Source organism: Lissotriton helveticus, chromosome 3_1 (assembly GCF_964261635.1).
Source record: "Lissotriton helveticus chromosome 3_1, aLisHel1.1, whole genome shotgun sequence".
Taxonomy (NCBI): domain Eukaryota; kingdom Metazoa; phylum Chordata; class Amphibia; order Caudata; family Salamandridae; genus Lissotriton; species Lissotriton helveticus.
This window is the reverse complement of record NC_136061.1, coordinates 946,945,568-946,964,688: the sequence shown is the minus strand read 5'-3', so window position 1 is coordinate 946,964,688 and position 19,121 is coordinate 946,945,568. Positions and strand designations below refer to the sequence as shown.

The following is a 19,121-nucleotide window of genomic DNA, read 5'->3' as shown; positions in this document are numbered from 1 at the left end:
TTTGAATCCCTCAAAATGGTGACCTCAGGATGTTGTTGAAGTCTTCACAATATGTAGGTTCATGAAAAGGTATGAAACCCCCAAATTTGAGGTCACAGGCTCAAGTGTGGAATTCTCACATTGGTGGCACCCAGGCTATTAGAATATAGAAGGGTGTAGATCAATAAAAGTGAACTAGCTCCATAAGAGGCAAGACATCCACTGGAAAAGGCACACCACAACCTGTGACTTTTCAGTGATGTAAGTTTATGAACAGCATAGGTTTCCCGTTCTCAACACTTTGACGCTGACCATCATGGCAATGTGGGTGCCAAGCTCAAAAATACTGAGGATGTGGTCTATTTATTCTTCATGTTGGCTGAGAGGCACCCTGGAAATACCATCAATACAGTTTAAAAAAAAGAGGTCAACTTACATGTAGCTCACATTGATGGGGGAGATGACATTCTCTGCCTCTTGAATCTGCGATTTACTGATATCAACCCCAACAACCTTCTCAAAGTAGGGGGCCAGGATCCGTGTGCTCTGTCCAGTTCCACAGCCAACATCCACTGCCATACCAAAGGGCTTACCTTTCTGAAGAAGGACGACAGAAGAGTCTTAGCAAGACTATCACATAACGGCTTGGTTTATAAGCAAAATAAATGTTATAGTGATACAGTGTGCCAGTTTTCTCTTAATATACAATGGATACTCATATCTAAGTTCATCATTTCTGAAGAAAGGACTCTCAGCTCAATCAGAACTTCCCTGCTGGAGCAGATGAGAACTTAAAAAATGGGCAGTACTCATCTGAGGTGCTGGCATAGGTTGCCTCTGGAGGTTGTTCCACAGGCCATATACTACATTACCCTTATGGTCATGTCATGTAAACTAAAGTCCACAAAGAAACAAGACCCCTGCCAGGACACCCTATTGTGTCTGGCATTAGCTTGCTACTAGAACCCCTCTCCAGGTATTGTGATTTTTTCTTAAATCCTTTGGTACAGAGGACACCCACATACATCAAGGACTCCAAGCATTTAAATAACATCATTAAAGACTTGAGTTTTGACTCAATGACCCAACTCTTGGTGGAACTGGACTCGGAAAGCCTCTATACAAGTTTTCCTCAAGATGCTACCCTACAAGTACTGCATGACATATTGATGGAAACACCTTGGGAATACCACACACTGAGAGAGTTCATCCTGGAATGTGCCAAACTAGCCTTCAAAAAGAATTACTTTGAATATGAAGGGGTATTCTACCTACAGACCAATGGTACATCCATGGGGAGCGTTTTCACCCCCATTGTTGCAGGACTTTATGTCCACCACTTTGAACAGACACATATTGTAGGAGAGTGGGGTCTGCAATCCTATGGTCACCCCAGATTTTTGCTGTTTGCTTCACTGGTTTACGACTTTCCCTGGCTGTGGGCCTGCTAATCAGACCCACAGCCTAGCTGTTCTCTCTCTAAATTGACAACCATGTACTTTAGGGGCATTTACCAATTGGTACTGGACCACCTTATCAGTCCCTGTACCCAGGGCATAGGTGTACTCAGGGCCTACCAGGGGCTGAAGCATGTATTATGCCACCCCTGGCTGGCCATCTAAAACTGACACAACTGGCTGCATGACAGCTGGGGCAAGGTGGTATAATTACCCTTTGCTGTAGATATAGTATGCCTATATCTAACCCTAAAATGGACACATGTATTCCTATCAGTCACTCCTATGGCAGGCCTTATCAATCCTGAAGGCAGAGTGCTTGGAATTATGTGAGATGGTGCTCTGGCATGAGCTGAGCCCGTCTGCAGCTTGCGGAACCAAGTCCTAATAGCAGTTCCATGATAACGCTATACCATATACTCTTAAGTGCATTATCAACCTCGCGGTTAAATGCTAATTTCTGGTATAACATTATCAAAACATGTCGAGTAAGGTGTCATACGAATTGGGATACTACCCCCTCGCCAATTCTGGCGACGGGGGTAGCATTCCACCCTTCTAGAGGGACACGACATGTAGGTAACTGTGAACCCCGGTTAAAGTTAACTCGAGCCTCAGCATCACAAAATGGATGCTGCCACCACAGACATAAGTCTGACCTCCTGCTGCTGGGAGTCCTTCCAGCGAGGGAGGCTTGGACAAAGGGTTTCCTGCCTTGGGAGATGCTAGGACCACCCCAGACAGGATTTTGTGTATTGGGTAGGACAGGCCTGAAAGGAATGAGACATGCCTGGGGCACACAAGGTGTCCTGTGAATACACCGGTTCAAACCAGTTGCTGGGGCATCCCTGCCCCAGCTCTGGCGGGAAACCGGACAAAGGATAGGGGGTGTAACCACTTCCTTCCTGGTCCCACCCAGGGGAGGGACCTAGTCAGTAGTGCAGCCCCCTTTAGGAGAATAAAGGTAGGAGCTGGTCCTATTCCAAATTAGATTATCCTGACTAATTCTACAAGAAGAAACTCTGGACTTCGACGTTCTGCTCCACAGAAGACTGAAGAATCTCCCTTGTGGACAAGGAGTGTCCACCCTGCAACTGCAGGCACCATCAAGCGTCCAGCGGCTTCACTTTGTCGTCTTCCCTCGAGGATCCAGACTTCAGAGCCCGACGAGACCCGGATTCCCAGACCTCTCCGACCTCAACTCACATCTGCAGCAAAGCTGAGACCCGTGGGTGCGACGAGACACGTGGGACCAGCCATCTTGAAGGAACCTGCACTTCGCTTCCAGCACGACTCCTGAGGTAAACTCGACCAAGTGCTATGGGGATTGAGAAGCCCCAGCCCCGAGCAGCCCATGCACCGAAGATCAGCCCTCCAGCTTCCACGAGATCTGCGTGGGGCCCTTTTGCTTGTTTGCTGCTCGACGCGTTGTCTGGTCAATTGCCGGCTGGCTAGTGGCCTCCTAGACGACGAACCTTTGAATCTTCACTGCTGGTCTGGTTGCTCCAGACTGGCCCTTGCTCCTTTCCAAAAGAGGGGCACCCTGGACTCTCCTATTCCGCACCAGACGTCTTTTCCACTCACAGCGTGGGTTGCCTTTGCCAAGGCCTGTTGACTCCAATTCCGGACCCAACACCGCCGACAGCGAGAGCCTGCGCGGGACAGCTCGTGCCTCCATCCTGGTCGTCAAAGACACCTCCTGGTCCACGTGGCTGCAGAGTCAAGCGTCCACTCTTCACCTGATCGCGACGACAGCACCTGGTTCCTTCTTGGTTCCACACCGGTCACTGGCTAGTGACTTTGAACACTGTCCCCTCTGCTTTCAGGTCCTCTTCTTCACCGATCCACCCTTGGATCGCACCGGACATCTTCCTCCTGGTCGCCTGCAGCATCTTTTTTGCCAAGCTCCGTAGACTTCAAAGCGAGAACCCGACACACTTTGACACCTATGCACCCGCAGCCCGTGGGTGAGGTAACGAGAGCATTTCGATGCTCCAGGGTAGTTTAACTGTCCTAGTGTCCAGTTCCACAGTCATTCTAGTCCTACCTAGTCAGGATTGTCCGTACTCACCTTTAACTTGAACTGTACTGTCCACAGACGTTGTTACGCATCTCGCGTGTGAGTTCACACTCTGCACACACTTCCCGTGGGCCTCCTATTACTTACCTAAGGTGAAGATAGCGTAGTCCTAGCGAACCTCCAGCCTCTGGACAGCTCCATTTCTTTTATCGACTCTCACATTCCACTTACTCAGTATATGGTTTGTCGTGCCTCTAGGGCACCATTGTAATTTTGTGCAACTTGTCGTATTTTTCGTAAGAGATTGTCATGTGCTTAGCCCTCTGACCTCATAAAGAGTTCAGAGGTGTTGTTATTAATAAATATATTGTTTATTTTCATAACAACCTGTGTGGTGTCCTTTCATCTGATATTCAAGGGGTTATATTGTGGTAAAACAGCTGGCTTCACATGCCAAAAGAGTTTAGCCTAAGTCTGCTTTGTCCATGCTACCATTAGGATAGCTGGTCTATAAGGTTGACTTACAACCAATCACCATAAGGGTTGTTTGGACTGATACAAGGTGATCACTAGAACTAGTGAGCATCATATATCAGGCCAACTTCTCACATTGGTGTGCAGCGGTTGGGATTTGAGCTTGCTGTTGTTTTTACCAAATATAATCTTGAAATATCATTTGCAAGATCACATAAGATACTCTAGGTACATATAACAAGCTTAGAAATACTCTGAGTTCTACTGAACCAGCTGTTGTAGTAGAAAGGGCCTAGCACACCCTGACTACAACTCTTAGCAAGGGATCAGTAGGAAAACCCATAGTGTAGGTAGGTGCATCACTTACACCTCACTAGAAAGCATGTCTACCCATGGAGAGTCTTCAGAGACTCCCCTAGTGGTTAGTGACCCTCCACAGGTCCTTTCCAGATATGCAGCTCTCAGTTTCCAGGAGATGAGACAATTGTGTACCTCCAGGAAATTGAAACAGGGTTCTAACCCTACCACTCCTTTTCTGTTAGGTCTCTTAGAGACATATGATGCCAGAAGGGCTGCTACTGCAGGACCCTCTAATCCAGATGGGAGCATGCCCCCCTTAGTAGGCAGTTGTTAATTTCTCCTGGGGAGGGGTAACTGGCCTCAAAAGGGTTGTAGTTAGTTCAGACCTCCCAGCAGATTGTCTTTTGGGCAATGATTTGGAATCCTCACTGTGGTCAGATGTGGAGTACAGGACTCATGTAGAAATGCTAGGTCTCTCCTCACATGTCCTTGCTGTGACCAGGGCACAGGCCAAGAAATGCCCAGCTGAACTTGTGCTGGATCCTGGAAGAATGGACCAGACACTACCCAAGAGGAAGAGCAGTAGGGGTAAGGCTGAGCCTTCCCCCCTGCCTCAGGTTGAGGATCAGTCCTCTCAGGAGGCTGACCCCAAGACCCCAGAAGGAACTGTCCTAGAAGAGCTTGAACCTGAACAGGTTGAGTTTCTTGGGACAGGGGGACCTTCCAGGGCAGACTTGAGGCAGGCCCAGTTAGACTGTTCCTCCCTTGAACCCCTCAGACAGCAGGCTGCTGCTGAGGCTGCAGGGAATGCTACAGGTGCCCATAAGGTATATTGGGATGATGGACTCCTATACTCTGAGGCAAGAGACCCCAAACCTGGTGCTACCAGGAGGCAGGTCATCCCCTTGTCTCTTAGAGGTTTCCTTCTCACCTTAGCCCATGAGATTCCCCTTGCAGGTCACTTAGGCCAGAACAAGACTTGGGACAGGCTTGCCCAACACTTTCACTGGCCTCATATGTCTGAGGACTCTAAAGAGTTTTGTCGCTTCTCACACATATATCCTCCCCAACCAACCCATATTCTTCTAAAATCCGAATATGGCGTCGCTACACATCTTCATGATCTGGGAAGGTACTCCCACTACCCTATCGTCATTCCTCTCATGGCTTACTGAAAGAGACCCATACCTTCGCTTTACAAGCACATCCAGCCCCAATACCCTGTCATTTCTGGATCTCAACATAACTGCTGAAGCTAACACACTCAACACCAGCACATATTACAAGCCTACAGCCAGAAACTCCCTCCTCCGGTACGAGAGCTTCTACCCGAGGACCCTCAGAGAAAATCTTCCATTTGGGCAATTCCTACACATCCGCAGGAATTGCAGCCAGATCAGGGACTACAATGAACAGTCTACTGCCCTTGCCTCCAAACTACAGGATTGTGGTTACCCAAGGAAAATCATCCAGAAAACCAAAAAGCGATCCCGCAATCAAAACCGCGAAGCCCTTCTGGAAGACACCACACGGGAAGCATCCACCCCTCCCATGACCTGCGTTACAACCTATAATGTAGCTTCAAACAAAGTAGCCAACATCATCCGAAAAAACTGGCGAATCATCAATTCAGGCACCATAAGCTGGGAACTACCTCTCTTCGCTTACAAAAAGAACAGCAGCCTAGGAGACCGTCTTGTGACAACACGCCCCAGGACACAACAAAGACCCGCCTCCAATACCGTCCTCACCACATGGGGTCTTCCTAAGGTAACTGGACACTACCCATGCAATGATTGCAGTGTGTGCCACCTGACACGCACATCCAAGACACTTTCACTGGAACCAGGTAAAACTTGGAAACAACTACAACACACTGTAGTATTCTCCTATCACTATCTATCTCTAATGAAAACTTGCCCCTAGCTGCTCAGCCTGTGTGAGTGTTCTGAGTGGAATGTTTGGTGTGTGGGCTATGTGTGGAATGCTTGGGTGACTGGAGCAGAATAACGGTTGGATGGATGGGGCTGAGCAACTAGCAGGCTGCTCCCGGTGGGACTGTTGTTGGACTGTTAATGGATACTTAGGACTGCTGACAGAAATCTGCCTACCTGTTTATCTATTCTTCAATAAAGCTACGTTGACTTCATCATACCAGTCTTGTCCTGAATACTACACACATCAACTGTAATTCTATGAACGTTGTGTACCTCATCGAGTGCCCATGTGGCCTCCGCTACGTGAACATGACCACTCGCAAGGTCAGGACAAGAATTGTTGAACACCGCAGCACAATACCCTGTAAGAAAATCATAAGTTCTCTCACTAATCACTATCTACAACAAGGACATACACCAGCGATATGTCTTGGACAGTGATCGAGCAGTTCAATCAGACCAATCTGAACAATTAAAAATTCCTACTGACCAAGGAACAACAATGGTTTTACCGCTTTTCCACCCAGCTCCATGGCCTTAATGACTCCATCCCGTGGCATAGTCTGAATTCTGGAACAGACACAAATTGGCCACTCCGTGTCCCTATCCTTGGAACCCCTCTGATTATGTTACTCAGAGACTGCACTCACATTATTAATGTACCCCCAAAGGCCCTACATTAATGGTACCTCTGCCGAAACATCCTACAATAGGGCCCATCTTGGCCTCAGCAATCCTCCCTAACCTCGCTCAGCAATCCTAGCTATCCAATAGCACGTAAACAGCACACTTATCAGTACACCGGCACGCTATAACCATGGTTCCCAATTTGTTTGAGCAATGCCTCTTTCCTTTGTACATGGCAGAACGCCGATTCTCTATGCTTGCCAACACTCCCATGATAACCAACAATTTTGGACTCACGTCATGACCCATAAACCACATCACAGATTGCACCCACACAGCGTAATCAGCGCAGGCATTTCTCCATAGCAACCGGCCACACTAGTCTCTATGTCATCACTGCCTCTTTTCTTTACACAAGGCAGAGCGCCATTTCCCGATGCTTACTAACATCTCCATGACAACCAACACCTCTGGTATCACGTCATGACTTTGAGTCCCTACTACAGGCCACACCCACACCGCGTCATCAGCGCAGGCAGTTCTCCGTAGCAACCGGCAACGCTGACCCCACGTCATCAGTACAGGCCCTGCATACACACCAGGCCCCCTTTCTATTTTTCTCCTTTTACCCGACAGACTCCACTCGTCTCTCTCATTAATTGAACACACCGGGCCAACAATGAGAGGTATTTAAATTCTCCTGCGAACCCGGCTCCTGTATTGTCAGAGTTCTGCAGCAGCAACTACAGGTTGACAGGAGGGTGCTGAGCTCATACACAGTAAGTCGCTCTAGAGGCACCACCACGCCTTGACTGATCTGGTAAGACCTTTCCTTTTCAGCAATCACCAATGGTCACCCGCCATCTTTTTTCTCTTTTCTCTCCCAAAGAGCCAGCACCCCTGCCGGAAACTCATGGGGCACTCGCAGCAAAACGTTTGTGTGAGAACTAAGGTATTTTTTCTTCTCACTACTTTGTTGTTACCGATATTATTGCCACTCATATTATCGCACCGGTTACAATGATTGGACTTGATTATGCTTAACGAGCTGATTCGCATCTCTGTGTGTTTGTTTTGGCTTGTATGTTTTTATGTACAGTAATGCCTTGAGAGGGAAGCCCCTCTTACATATAGTGCACCTTAGCACATGCAACACATTTTTATGATCTATGACACGACCAGTAGTATAGTTCACACTCTCACATATCATAAAAGTCCTGAGGAAAGCCAGTTTATAGAATAAGGCCTGGCTGAAACATGTAGACCACCCACTGGATGCAGGAGTACCCTAATAACACTCCACCTACATCTAACGCCTTGTTTTATTTTACTGCCAGAGGCCCAAACATTAAAGTAAACATTTGAGTAATGGGGTCACTGGACAGTTTTTAACATATCACCCTTCACGTCACTAGCACTGCACACTCAGTAACATACCTGCTCCGCTGTAATACAGGCGTTGAAGCACACCCAGGACGCATTCAGTGTCATCGGGTAGGCCTGGTGATGAAGCATGCCACCAACTAGGTTGGTGGGTGAGGGCTTTATAACAAGAAATACAACTATTCTTCAGCATACATCATCAACCATACACTTTTGTAACTCCTATCACATCTAGTTAGACTAGTTCTTCTTGATTAGATATATTTAAATTAATACAGTATACAAAATACAAACGACAAAATACATAATTCACTCATCCACACTACAATAGCATTTTTTCCATTCCATTTCCAGGAGTTTACATACATCCATTAACTAGAGTCATCTCCATTTCAAGTTTGGACAAAGTACAATTTGATCGAATACACTTTGTAGACACCATATATTACACCAAGTTATGCGACAATCTTCAAGCCCCATGAATCTTACCACACCTCCCTCCTTCTTCCCCTCTCCTTCCCCCCACCTCAGCTCCGGGTACCTACAGAGTGTCGTGCCTACCTATACTCATGGGCTACTCTCGTGGGTCAAGGCCTCTTGTGGCGGATCACAAATGTTGCCCCGGAACTCATTCCATTTCCCCCATATTCTCATCCATTTTTTGGGGCAGCCCCTATTGGTGTACACTGCTTTTTCTGATACCATAGCTGTGTCCATATCGTTTTCCCATTGCAGCAGCGTGGGCTCTATCCTGGATCCCCAGTTCCTAGCTATATTACGCTTCGCTGTTGCCATCCCCAGCGTTACCCATGTTTTCATTGCTGTCTTCAGGTCTGTGGGTCGCCATATGTTCAGGAGGCAGCACTTCGGGTCTATTGGGATTTCTACCCCCCCCCCGACTTCTGCGATCTCCATTAAGACCTGCTCCCAATAGGCCTGTATCTTTGGGCAATCCCATATTATATGTAAGAACGCTCTGGCCTGTCCGCAGCCTCCCAGGCAAAGTGGATCATGTGCATGTCCCAGTTTGTGTAATGTGGTGCGGGAGTAATATATACGATGCAGCACTTTGAGTTGCACTGGTTTCTGGCGAGACGGGATTGCCGCCTCCCTGGCTGATGCCAGCGCGTCCATCCAGTCTGAATCGTCTAGGTCCCCTAGCTCTGCCTCCCATTTGCTACGTAGAACCACTGTGGGGTCCGGGAGATTGTTTGAGATTTTACGATATGTCTGCGATATTGCTTTTTTGTCCAAGTGATCTGTGAGGAGTCTGTCCTCCAGGGGGGACGCTTCGGCTAGCTTACTACCCGTAGGGATTGCGCTTTTAAGTGCGTGCCATATTTGAGTGTAACGGTAGAGCTCTGAGTCCGCCAATCCATATTTTTCTTGGAGCGCTGGGAACTGTATGATTTCCCCCCACACCCATAGATCGCCGATGTTTGTGATGCCTATTAGGTCCCATTGTTTAAATTCTTTTGTGTTGGCCAATGTACCCAGTTTGCGTGTCGCCCACAGGGGAGTGGCTAGCGTAACCACCCCCTCCCATCCCAATGCCTTTTGTGCTGTGTGCCAAATTTTTATTGTGTGTGCCGTGGGACCTGTCAGGGTGTGTCACTTCTTGTTTGCATAGAGGGCTTTCATCAAGTTATATGCCGGCAACACCTCCCTATCTAATCTGTATGCTGGATCATTGTGTGGGGCATGCAGCCATTGATTAATGATCGCTAATTGCGCCGCCCAGTAATTAATCTTGACGCTGGGTAGGGCTATTCCCCCGTCATACCAGCTGCGTATCAATTTAGACTGCGCAATGTGGGCGGGTTTGTTGTCCCATAATAAGGAGGTGAGTTCCGCCTCTATGTCCTTAAAATACGCTGGCGGGACCGGAAAGGGGGTATTCTGGAGTGCGTATAGGAACCTTGGGAGAGCCAGCATTTTAAAGAGTGCTGCTCTTCCCAATAGTGTCAGCGGTAGGGACCACCAGTGTAACACATCCGTTTTCAGTCTCTGTAGGGGTCCCATCAAGTTTTTTTCCACAAAAACCTTCTCTTGGGGCGTAATATATGCCTAAGTTTTTAAATCCCCCAGTTACAATTTGTAGGGGACAGTCCGGGGGGAGTGTTTGTGTTTGGCCGTAGAGTAAATAAAGCAATGACTTGGACCAATTTATTGTGTACCCTGACTTTCCCCCATACACTGTGAGAATATTAAACAGTACCTCCAGGGACTCCGTCGGGGACATCTTGTAAATCAACACATCGTCTGCGTACAGGGAGATACGGTCCTCCCAGCCCGCCTCCCAATGCAACCCTTTAAACAGTTATGTCGTGCATATCCATGTAGCTAGTGGTTCCAGTATGATGGCAAAGAGGAGAGGGGAGAGCGGACAACCCTGTCGCGTCCCTCTACCCAGTGGGAATTCCCTGGATACATGGCTGTTTGCCACTACCTGAGCAAGAGGTGCCGTATAGAGCAGTCGGATCCACCCACAGAATTTGGGGCCGAAACCCATCCTTCGAAGTACAGCGAACAGGAACGGCCATTCCACTAAATCAAATGCCATCTTCGCATCTAAGGAAAGAATAGCAGCATCTTCGTGGAGCATTGAGGTGCGAGCAGGCACCCCATTGAGGCACCGTAGATTCAGGGAGGTACTACGTCCAGGCATAAAGCCTGATTGATCTGGGTGAATCAGCTTCATAAGATGGGTCTGCAGTCGTATCGCTAGCGTTTTTGCCAATACCTTTGCTTTTGCGTTTATCAACAATATCGGTCTATATGAAGAGGGCTGTTCCGGTGGTTTCCCGGGTTTGCGTATTGTCACTATGGTTGCCATCCTTTGGTCTCTCGGTAGTGTTCCCTGTGTGAGACAATAATTATACATTTCCAACAGATGGGGCGTGATCTTGTTTGCTACTTTTTTATATAACTCCACTGGTAGGCCATTGGGTCCCACTGCTTTGCCTGTGTGCATCGCCGTCAGTGCCTTTCCTACCTCCTCCCCCGATAAGTTCGCCTCAAGCATTTCCACATCTTCGGGCGAAAGGGTGGTCAGTGGAATCTCATCCAAAACTTGTAGGCATTCCTCTTCCGTCACTCCCCCCCCGTGGCGTGTATACTTTTTCATAGTATGTTGCTAACGCCTCTACTATTAACTGGGGCTCAGTTGTAAGTGTGCCGTCGTCTACCGTAATTTGGGCGCTCCACCTATCTGCTCCGTCTTTCTTTTCTATCCATGCTAGCATTTTCCCCGTTTTGTCCCCCAACTCGTATATTCTGTGTCTTGTGTCTGTGTGTCTTTGCCATATCTTCGGCATATGCTCGGAACTCCTGGGCAACTAATGCAAGGGTCCGTGCCGTGGCCTCGCTGGGGTCTGTGGCGTGTGTTCTTTCCGCCTCCAACGCCGCGGCCTCCAAGGACTCAACACTATGTCTTTGTTCTCGCTTGTGGCGAGTGATGGTCAAAATGGCCTGCCCCCGGATAACTGTTTTGTATGCCTCCCAAAGCGTGTACGGTGAGTCTACAGATAACGCATTTTCGGTGAAATAATGTTCAGTGGCCGTTACTAGGACTTTTGCTATGTCACGATTTTGGAGGTAGCCCGGATATAGGGGGTAGATTCTCTGCCGTCTAGGAAGTTGTAAAGTATAGGTAAGGTGTATCGGGGAGTGGTCGGAGATACCCCTGGCTAGGTGCTCAACCGCTGTTACCTTCTCTGGGGCCACTGCTAGCGTTAGTATGTAGTCTATTCGGGAAAGACTATTGTGTGCTCCTGAGTAGAAAGTGTATTGTCGATCAGTGGGGTGCTGTAGTCTCCATATGTCCATGAGGCCCATGGCGCCAAGAAATTCCCTAAGAGCCTGATTGGATCTGTTGTCGTCCCTGGGTGGGTTGCGATCGAGGGCCGCATCCTGCACTGCATTGAGGTCCCTCCCTATAATCAGTTCGCCTTCTGGCATGTCTAACAGCAGTTTCCCAAGATCGTGAAAGGCTGACTGATGTAGTGTCGGTGGGATGTATACGGAGACCATATTGTAGGGGCGCTCTTCCCACTGACAACTAATAGCAGCAAAGCGTCCCTGATCATCCGCCCATGTTTTCGTCATTACCAGTGGGGAACTTTTATGAATGAGTATACCGACCCCTCTGGATCCGGAGGAGAATTCTGCATGAACGGCCATCTTAAACCCCCAGTGGTTCATCGCCTTACTGGCCAGTCCTGTCAAATGTGTTTCTTGAAGCAACACCACCATAGAGCCCTTTCTCCTCAGATATTGCAGGACCAGGCCCCTTTTAATTTTGTGACCCAACCCATTTACATTCCAGGATATAATGGACAGGAGGGGGGGACCATTGTTGGTGTTTGGGGTTCAGGGCCCATTGTGTCGCTGCCCAATGTGGTGATCATGTGGCAGGTGTCGTCGCGCGGCCCCCTTGTCTGTGTATGTACCCCGTGCCCGTGTATTCGTATGCGTTGTGCTGTGAAGTGACTGTGGAACTGTAACCTGTAAACAAATTCGCCTAAACTGAACAATATAGAAAACCCCTGCCCGGTGGACCCATAACTATCCACCTCCCCAACTAAGCAGAGTACTTTTTTCCCCTAGTGAGTTGCTTAACATGTGGGGGTAGTCCCCGTTGACCCTTATGAGGTCCCCTCATAGGACGATAGTCCCGTCCGCACCTTTAGGTTCAATAGCTCCTACCTGCTGCAGTCTTCATTCTCCCATCAGCAGATTCTCTCATATGTCTCTGCCGTGGTCAGGTACAACGCTGCCCCCCCACCCGCCCCCTCCGTAGAGTCCACTTATGGGTCCTGTTCCCAGGGAGCGACCATTGTTCCATGATCTGGTTGCAGTTTTGTCCGTATCCTGCGTGGGCTTGAATTGCTCCGTCCAGTCTTTAGTGTCCATTTCCAGCGCCGTGTTCTCCGTCGTCCGAATCAGTACGGGCATTCCCACGATGTCTGGATCCTCGCGCCGGCCGCCAGCCCTCCAGCCAGTTCCTTGCTTCTTCAGGGGACTCCAGGAACCATGCTCTCCCTTTGGATTCTACCCGTAGCCTCGCTGGAAAGATCACTCCCGGGACCCGATGTGCTCCCTCCACGGAAAAATACTTGGAGAGACCTCTTGGCTGAAGCTGGGTCTGGATTAAGTCCTCCACGAAGAGGTCAAGCGCCGGCCCCCCGGCCGTCTCTGGTACGCCCACCAGGCACACATTATTGTGCCGGGATCTACCTTCTTGCTCGTCCAGCTTCGGCTTCAGCATGATGTTATCCTGCTCCAATATGCGCACTCTGACCTGCAAGTCCGCCGTGTCTGCCGAGAGCCCCGTCGCTGTTTTCTCTACTTCTCCCAGGCGGTCCAACACTTTGGCGAGGTCTGCCAGCATGAAAGAAATGTCCGTGGAGATTGTGCCCATGGAAGATTGCATCGTCTGTAATGTTGCCATTACATCTTTGAGGGTGATTTTGTCGGTGGCGCCTGGGCTGTGGGGAGCCTGGGAGGACGGCCGCGATGCATTCATTTTCGCTGCGTCAGCGCTGTCTTTATTGTAGGCATATTTCTCCAGCCAGGGAGTCTGCTGTGTCCGTGACCCCTTGCCACTCATTGTAGCCTGTATTGGCGCACCTGAATGTGCCTCTTCGGGGCTGAGGAGCAGTAGTGTGTCACTCGATATCCTCGACGTCCACCCCTCTTCCAAGCCCTCCCAAGATCTGAGCCGTGAGGTTGCACCCGTCGCCTCCGTACCTGGCCTTCACCTTTCGCTTCGCCTCTCTGGTGGGGCCTCTGGATGTCTTTGCGTATCCCTGGCTGGTGTATCACTAGAGTTAATGATCAGGCCTGCTTAGCGTGTACTTACGTGTGGGAAGGCATGCTCCGGGTCCTCTTATGGGTTATCACTGGCAGCGAAGAGCCCTTGCAATTGTTAGTAGTCGCTGCCGGGTGTGCCGCTCTGTTTACGTGTCCGGTGTGCCTTTGCTCCACTTAGAGGGGACACCGTTAGTGGCTGGGCAACGCATGGACCTCCGCGTTCCTCTGTAACTGCCTCAGTGCCCCGGGGGCATCCCAGGCCGCCCGCCCCGCACCTCGTCCCAGCTCCGGGCCTGCTCTTAACTTTCCGGCTGCAGGAGGGGTCCCCCTCCCGGTGCCGACGTCAGCTCTTGTCCCGGAGCATATCACTCGCCCCCTGGCTTCCGCCGGAGTTTGTTGTGCTTGCCGCCGCACCGCCCGCCAGACCTCCGCACTAATTTAGTCACCGGCTCCGGCCGCCCACGCCCGCTGCGTTGTCAACGGCGGCGGAACTCGGTCAGGGCTGGGAGTTCCGTGGCGCTGATAGTCTTTCCTTGGAGCGGGGGGGCTCGGGTTCCGAGTCTGCTGCAGTGAATCTCTATTTGGGCAGGATAACAATGCGGATTGTTTGGGGGAAGCTCTCTCGGTCACGGAGCCTTATTAGGCTGCGGCCATCGGGGTTGGACGCTAGCCAGGCCCCTCCTACAATAGCATCTTCAAATCACTCTGGTAATTAAGGAACTAAGGGGTTAGATTTCAATTCCCTTTGTTGGTGAAAGACTATAAAGCTCACCAATTAAAATAAATAGACAATTATCCCTATAAAAGAAGCTTCTCCAAAGAGTATCTACCAGGAGCTCTCCAGCTACCTGTGTCTAGCCAAGCCTACTAAATTAGAAGTATGTGCTTCATTGAATTAATTTTATATATGTAGCTCTTATTACAGAAAAGGTTGGAGACCCCTGCTAATAACAATGTTGTTGTTTTTCTTTTTTTACCTGAAACCAAATTGAAACCCGATTTACTTTTAGTTGTGACCACCTTCAAAACACAACTCCTTCATTGGTGCAATCCTCACATATGTATTCAAGTTCTACAGCAATAAAAAGTGGGCAAATGGCGTTTAGACGTCTATCTATATGCAAATATTCCCACTGGATGAGTGAAGAAGAGTTTAAGGAAACAGCATTCACCTGACCCAAATCTCACACACCTGACAAACAGTAACCTAGTGAGCACAAAATTGCAGCCTATGTCTTAGGCTTTGCCCTCTTTCTCTAGGGCTGTGCTACTTTGATGACTACCAGAGAGCTGCTACAGCCTCAATTATGCAATTAACACCACTCAAGATAGAGAGGACCTTCAAAGAAGAGGCAAACCTTTAAATTAGTTTTTGTTGATTGCTATTCGGAACTACATGGTCCACCTCCATTCCTGTACAAATATTAGATTTATTTATTAAGAGATACGATCGTATCTCTAAACAGATTGATGTGTTTAAGTCTACGCTGTGTGTCCCAGGCTGCCTGCCCTGCCTTGCTCTGAACCAGGAGAAAGAAGCCAGGCAGTAAATCAACTCTCTGAAATGAGATGCACGACGCAGGACTTACTGCTCTAAAGCCATTTCTAATGAATCATTGGCATTTTAGTATATGGCAGTATTTTCTATAGGCCAGTGATTCTGGCAGCGTTGGAGTCTCTCTCCCCGCGTGAGAGCAGTCGTCCATCATTTACAGGCATAGATCTCACCCTTTCCCATTTGTCACATGTAGGAGTGGATACAAGCACTGGTGCACGAGTGCTTTGGTGCCTTGTCCTTAGGTAATGTTAAGTGTTTGACTGCTAATCTTCTAATATGTATTTTGTTATGAGACCACTCGCCATGCTAACCTCTGCCACTTTGACACCCCAGGTCCTGGCTGCACGTCGCTTGCTCCGTTGGTGCCCCGTGAAATGGATGTAAAAGACGAGCAGGACAGAGTTTTTGTTCTCTTGTAAAATTGATACAAATATCCAAGTCAAGGGAAAAAGACAAGATATGTCCTTATAATAGTCATGTATTGATTTATGAACAATGAGCGTTAAAAACGTTAAGGCAATGCATGTCAGCGATTTAGTTCCTCACTTATTTCAACTTTTACTTAATTTTGCCTCACTTGAGAGTTAGCTATTTAGTCATGTTGTGTTTCTTTCTGTATTTTATTCCATGCATACTTTGAGCTATGCATGTGTTTATGAGGGGCTTTTATTGAGAGCTTTGGCGCTGACCCTGAAGCCAAAACAAAGTGCCTATCAGTGGGTTGACTTCTCTGCAGGGCACCCAGAACAATGGTCATGTATTCCAGTTGTAATTGCAATTGTGTGAAAAATGTGTGTGTAAGGGGTGCAGAGATGGCAAAATATGTACAAGGCAAAAGCAAAAGTAAAATAAATTGCTGAAATGTGAGTGAGTGTAGTGTATGTTGGACATGGTGAAGTGAGAGAAATGCGGGAAAGAGTGAAAGGTGGCTGCTGAAGAGGAAAGAGAGGTGGGGGAAGATGTGCAGATTTTTTTTTTAAAAAAAAATTCTGGGGAGGATCCAGCCTCAACCCACTTTTGTCCATTAAGTTTGCCCGCATCGCTCTCTACATAAAAGTCATACCAAGCCTTTACATCACACCACTTTCAAATGTCAACAGCCGCCACTGCAATTACCACTATTTCCTTAGCACAAAATGCATCCTCAGGTCAATTTTGGACGCACAGATTGTGAGAAATTGGGTTTCTGGTTGTCATACTTATGCATCGCGTCCAAGCAGGAACCATAATCCTAAACAGGGTAAGTCACATACACAGCCTAAATTAACTTGTGCCCACCCATGGTAGCTTGGCACAGATGAGTCAGGCTTAACTTAAGAGGCAATGTATACAGTATTTGGGCAAAACGTCAAACAGAAAAAACAGTAAAAAATTAAATTTAATGAATAAAACAAGAGCAAAATGACAAAAAAAACCAATAAGTTTAAACAGAGTTATACATTTTTAAATATTTAACTGAAATGTAATGCTTGAAAGAATAAAGCGTCAGCCGGGGCTATATGGTCATGCTAGACTGGGTCAAATTCAAATGTTCAGGCTGGCAGCAATGGAGCGCGGGTCGGATATATGACTCAGCCTTGGGCCGCTGCAATGTACCTTAGTTGCATCGTCGATGAAGACGAGATGCGGAAATCAAGCAGCCTATGTGTCGTGGTCGAACCACAGGATGAAGGTGATGTGTCCGAGTCGAGCCATGTAAAGTCGGAGGTGCGCCGGAACTGGGGGCGATGTACAGCGCAGTCGACGATGTGTTTCCTCGATCCTTGCAGCAGCAATGATGCGCCATTGTTGAAGGAGATGCACAGGCTCTGAGTGGCAGAATTAGGCCAATGCTTAGCTTCTTATTTTAGCAGCCCATTATACCCACTTCCAAGGGTCCAGGACTAGATTGGCACCATTCTGCAGGACAAGGCTCTCCGATGGCAGAGTTCATGTGCTGTAGCAGGTGAGTTGGAAGTCATTGATGTCCCAGAGATTTCGAAACAGGAGGCAAGCCAACAAGCCCTTGGAGTCCCTTTGGTTCTCCGTTGGAGAGATGCAGGTTTAGTACTCACACCCAGGCAAGGAGGGCAGCAGGCAGTATGTCACCACAGTAGAGCAGGAGCCCAGTAGAGTAGCAGTCCATCAGAGTGGCAGTCCTTTCAGCAGCACTCCTTCTTCTTGGAAGAGTATCCACAAGTCCAGAAGTGTACTGCAGTGGTTGGATCACTGTTAAATTATCGATCACAAAAACACTGACGTACAAAAAAAAAGAGGTGAAAATATTGTATACGAAAATATTGTATACAAAAATATCGCCATCCTATACAAAAACAGGTTTTTACACAAATATTGTTATTTACTTAGTGCCGTAATAAATATTGTTAACAAAAATATAGAATACAAACATATCGAAAACAAAAACTTAAAAACGTTTTAATTTAAAAGAAACGCAACAAAAATATCGATAACACTAATATTGACTTACAAATATATTTATAACTTATACAAAAAATATCGATAATACTATTCAACATTAAATAAACACTCCTTGCAACGATATCATAATTTAATATATTAAAACAAATAATATTTTATAATACCAACATATATAATATTAATATATATTTGAAACAAATACAAAACAATCATAAAAATCCAAATAAATATATACATTCACAAAAAACATTAAATATACTCACTAACACTTATTTATTCCCATATACATATCATATATAACAATGAATAGTTATAAAATAAAATTATTAACAAATATTTGTAAATAATTACAACAAAACATTTGTTATAAACATCTAGCAAACAACACATATAATTATCTAATTAAAAAATAACTGCTACCTGATTCAAAAAACGTATCTCAACGAATGAATTTAAACTAAAAGACCACAAACCAATTAAAATTGAGAAGTACTTAACTAACCACTATAAAAACTAACACCTAACTTAAAGAAAATTACCTTTTATCGGACAAACATGGAGCGTTACTTTGCTGGAGAGAGAGAGAAAGAAGATATACAAAAACTACTATACCAGATTATACAACAACACAGGTAAGAAAAAGCATTTTTAAATTAAAATAAATGCCTCAACATCCTTAACTTAACTCCTTAAATTATTTAAATGTTCGCTTCTTTTTAAATTAAAACTAAACTTTCTAACAGCAAAAAAAAAATACAAATGTGATTAAGTACCTTATCTAATTCTACATGATAAAAAACATGAACTATTAAAAAACAAATTTTACTTAGAAATAAAATAAAATTGTCTAATTTTGTTACAAGCTTAAAAAGATAAAACAAAAAATTTTTTTTTCATCACAGCTTCAACAAACTGCATCTACCAAAGAACATCCAACAAATAAAATTCATCTAGTATAAAAAGTAAGTATACTTTCACTGTAAGTAAATTATTAAGACAAAGTGGCCCATTAGGATGGCGGGCGGATCGCCCCGCCAGGCTGGCGGTAGTCACCGCCGGCCTGGCGGGGGCGATCCGCCCGCCTTCCTTGCTCTAAAGACCCACCATCATATTAGGATGGCGGGGGGGACCGCGGCGGATGGTAAGACCGTCGG

At 47.0% G+C, this 19,121-nt stretch overlaps 1 protein-coding gene across 1 annotated transcript in view; it reads right to left on the bottom strand.

Annotated features, from left to right (window-relative positions):
- Window positions 1-19,121, bottom strand: part of LOC144824185 (putative methyltransferase DDB_G0268948) — a 641,160-nt gene that overhangs the window by 517,146 nt on the left and 104,893 nt on the right. Inside the window, exon 3 of the mRNA XM_078683341.1 lies at window positions 416-576. Coding sequence (XP_078539467.1) covers window positions 416-576 — 161 coding nt within the window. The remainder of the gene's footprint in view (window positions 1-415; window positions 577-19,121) is intronic.